This window comes from Phragmites australis, chromosome 17 (assembly GCF_958298935.1).
Source record: "Phragmites australis chromosome 17, lpPhrAust1.1, whole genome shotgun sequence".
Lineage (NCBI taxonomy): Eukaryota > Viridiplantae > Streptophyta > Magnoliopsida > Poales > Poaceae > Phragmites > Phragmites australis.
In genome coordinates, this window is record NC_084937.1 from 6,758,066 (window position 1) to 6,761,699 (window position 3,634).

At 45.5% G+C, this 3,634-nt stretch overlaps 1 protein-coding gene across 1 annotated transcript; it reads left to right on the forward strand.

Annotated features, from left to right (window-relative positions):
- Window positions 1-1,597: 1,597 nt before the first annotated feature.
- LOC133897429 (uncharacterized) lies at window positions 1,598-2,311 on the forward strand. Its single transcript, XM_062338163.1, has one exon. It carries the CDS (start codon window positions 1,679-1,681, stop codon window positions 2,183-2,185), a length of 507 nt encoding a protein of 168 aa, XP_062194147.1. The 5' UTR covers window positions 1,598-1,678; the 3' UTR covers window positions 2,186-2,311.
- The last annotated feature ends 1,323 nt before the right edge of the window (window positions 2,312-3,634 follow it).

Genomic DNA, 3,634 nt, shown 5'->3' on the forward strand with positions numbered 1-3,634 from the left:
TTGCTAGGATAATTTATACTTGCATTAGAGTCAATTTTTAGCCTTATATTTTATTGTGGCTTTATTTATTCCGAACATGATTATTCTATCTATAATAGTTGTGTCTAAACCGGCCACCAGATCTCTCATGCATCAATGCTTCGTTAACTAAAATTGCATACATGAACACAATAGAACTACGTGTCGAAGAATACCATATCAAACTTTTACCTGTACATAGGAGATGTATGTGTACCTATGAATTAATAAGGATGTTGGAGATCGACGTGTACAAGCGAGTGCACGCATAAGAGGTGGTGTGTGGTTTGTTTTTTTTAAAAAAAACCCTCCAAAAACACGAAATTTCCTAAATACCTCTATGTTTTCCATACCTTGGTATTTTTGAGAAACCATGATTTGACAAATAGTCCAAAAATACTTTGCATCCAAATATGCCCTAAGCTGTTTGGAATGTGGCCGGAAACTTAATTAAGCTGTATGGAATCAAGTCCATATCTTAAGCTATTTGGAATGTGGGAGCTTTTCACAAAATTTACTGGAATCGACAATGTATTGTGAAAATCCTGCAAAATCCATTTGGAATTATACATCCAAGAAGGCTTATTGATTTAAAAAGTGGTTTGCAATGAGGGAACTTTACCTGAAATTAACAGAAATTGAACAGGGTAATGTGAAAATCCTGCAAAATCTAGGGAATTATAACAATTAATGATAGTTATTGCTAGATATAGAAAAACAGTTTTCACCATAAAGAACCTCTTGGTGTACAGTAAAGTTATTGAACTACGACTCCTCCGATTATGAAATTCTATTGCCTACTATTTACATACACAAGCGAGTGGTTTTAGTAGTAAACTCTATAGGTATGTGATATCCGTGTGTCATCTTGTCATTGAGAAAAAAATTAGAATAATAAAAAATTAGCCGCTACTAGAGATATAGATGGAGCGGGGCGGGGATAGGTTTTGCCTCCACATGCATGTCTCCCGCCTCGCTCCGTCCCGACCCAAGATCGGGTAATTTTTTTTGCCCCGTCCCGTGGAGCTCCGACTTTAACTCGACCTGGCTCGTCCTGATTAAAATCGTTAAAAGATCTAGAACAAATTTAATTATAAGTTAATTGCTATCACAACATATAAATTAATAAAAAAATCATATCTTAGATTCACAAGACCTAACATAACATCATAATAGTTATATATATGCATTAGTTTACTAAAAAATTTATTTAAAAATAATAAAATTCTTAATAAACTTACTAAACATACATATAACATACACTTCGAGACGAGACAAGAGCGAAGAAGATCTTGACCCGCCCCCGCCCCGACTGATGCCTCATCCCGAAGGTGAGAAATTTTTACTTGCTTCTTGAGGAACAAATTTTTACATATTCACCTACGAATCTGTTACATCGGGAATTTATTGTATTACTGTATGACAAAATAACAGAAGAGTGCAGGATAAACTGAGTAATGAACTCTTAGTACAAAAAGTTGCAATTTTTTTAAAAAAGTCTGTACAATTAGAGCGACCCCTTTCCCATTAAGAAAGAGAAAAAGGACAAGCTCTCACAGCAAACAATGCCTATTTAATCCCCTGTCCAACACCTCCCAATCTCTCTCTCTCTCTATCTCTCTCTCCACTTTTTGAGATCTTTCTGAGAAATTCCTCGAGCATGGACGACGACGGCGATTGGATCACGGCGAGGTACCTCCTATCGTCAATTCTCGGGCGGAACCCACTCGTCGTGGACTACGTCGACGAGGAGGCCTTCCCCGTCCACTCTCCTCCCGCCGCCGGCGGCCGGGCGGATGCGGCGGCGCCTGTCTCGGCGCCGCCGGCGGTGAAGGCGTCGGCGGGCGTGGCCGGCACGGTGTGCGCGGTGTGCACGGAGGAGATCGCGGTCGCAGACGCCGTGGTGCGGCTGCCGTGCGCGCACTGGTACCACGCCGGCTGCATCGCGCCGTGGCTCGGGATCCGGACCACCTGCCCCATGTGCCGCGCCGAGCTCCCGCCCAGGGACGACGACGCTGGCGAGGGGGACGGCGCCGCCGGCCACGTGAAGCCGAGCGCTCGCTCGGGCGATGCCGCGGGGACCAGTGACGTCGCCGGCGTAAGCGCCCGCGCGCGGCGGGACGCGTCGTCGTTCGAGTACCTCGCCGGCGGCGTGCTGTCCGGCTGACGGGCGCGACGCTGGCTGAGTAGATTAGGCGCGTGGACCGCATCGTCGTGCGCAATTGCGCATGACGCTCGTTGTACAAAACAAAAGGGTAAATGCGATAAAGAAAAACGTAATTTTGAGCCAAAATTTCTTCTTTTTTTTGGTGAGCTTAGTCAAAATCACTTGCTTACAAATTCATTCGATACCTCACTTGCGGTTGGAGATTACCAAATCGAAAAAGGAACAAAAGCATGCCGTGTTCCTTGTTTTTCTTTTCCCCGAGAGAGAGATTAAAGCGAAGTCCTTATCAAGTGCGAACCTGATTCCCAACCATCGTGTCATACATAAGTATCATGTAAAATTCAAACCCCATCCCCATGTCATCTCGTGTTGGTTTTCAAACAGAAAAAAAAAATGTGCCCAAAAATTGAAGTTAAAAATTGCAACCGTAAGATAAAAATTCAAATACCATGCACATGCCACGTCGTTTGATAGTAAGCAATGAAACAAGTCATACGTTGCATAATACCATGCAGTGAACCCAGGAATAAATGCTCTTTCATTATTATTATTATTTTTCTTCTCCTCCCTTAGAAGAAGAAAAAAAAAAGATAATGAAAGAGCACACCCTACGTCCGCACAATCCGCTAGATTTAAATGGCTGCCACATGCTTATTTTATATGCCCGGTTGATTCACTTAACTCGCAAAACAACCCATTACACTCTCGCTTGATCTATTCCCTCCATGTCACTTCTCTCCAAGCCAACATTAAGATATCTCCCTAGCGGAGGCCCGCCTAGCCATGATGGAGCTAGCCAATATTATCGTTGTCCCCATGGCGTTCACTGCCATTATCCGCCTTCGGTGTCCCATCCATCGTCTAGGATGATAGCGCCAACACGGCACTATTATTGTCGATCTCCTCCTCTGGACCACACGGACCCCTCCATCCTTGAACGCCTCCTTCGCCTGCTCATCTCTCACGGTTCTCCTATCACGGAGGTGGCGGTGGAGAAGGCTCCCCCGCGCCGGTTCGTGCTAACCGCGGTGAGGCACACCTTGGCCCCTTATGGACAAGGACTACGTGCAATGGTTGGAGGCACTTGCGGGCTTGTGGCGCTGTTGGCATCTGTGAGCCTGCCTCGAAGCTAAATAGGACGGAGGGGGTGCGGATGCACCCGGGCGCAAAGAAAATGTTAGTGTTGTTCACTCTATATTCATCACATATGTGCCCCTTCGCTCATTCCAATGCACCCAGTCAAGCCTGAATGGCTCAACTTAAAGTTATGCACCCCTTTGTTAGGCTCTAGATTTGGCACAGGCTTGCTCGCAAGGACCACTGCAGTGAGGTTGGCTATTTCACAGTGTTGTGTGGTCTTGCAAGGAAGCGTCCAAGGCGGCCAACCTCAGCGGTGAGAAACGCAATGCGCGTGGTGGTAGGTCATGATGGTGAGCGGCACAACATGCA

What these genes read in the sequence shown, in the direction of transcription:
- LOC133897429 (XM_062338163.1), top strand. Translation starts at nt 1,679, where the DNA reads ATGGACGACGACGGCGATTGGATCACGGCGAGGTACCTCCTATCGTCA.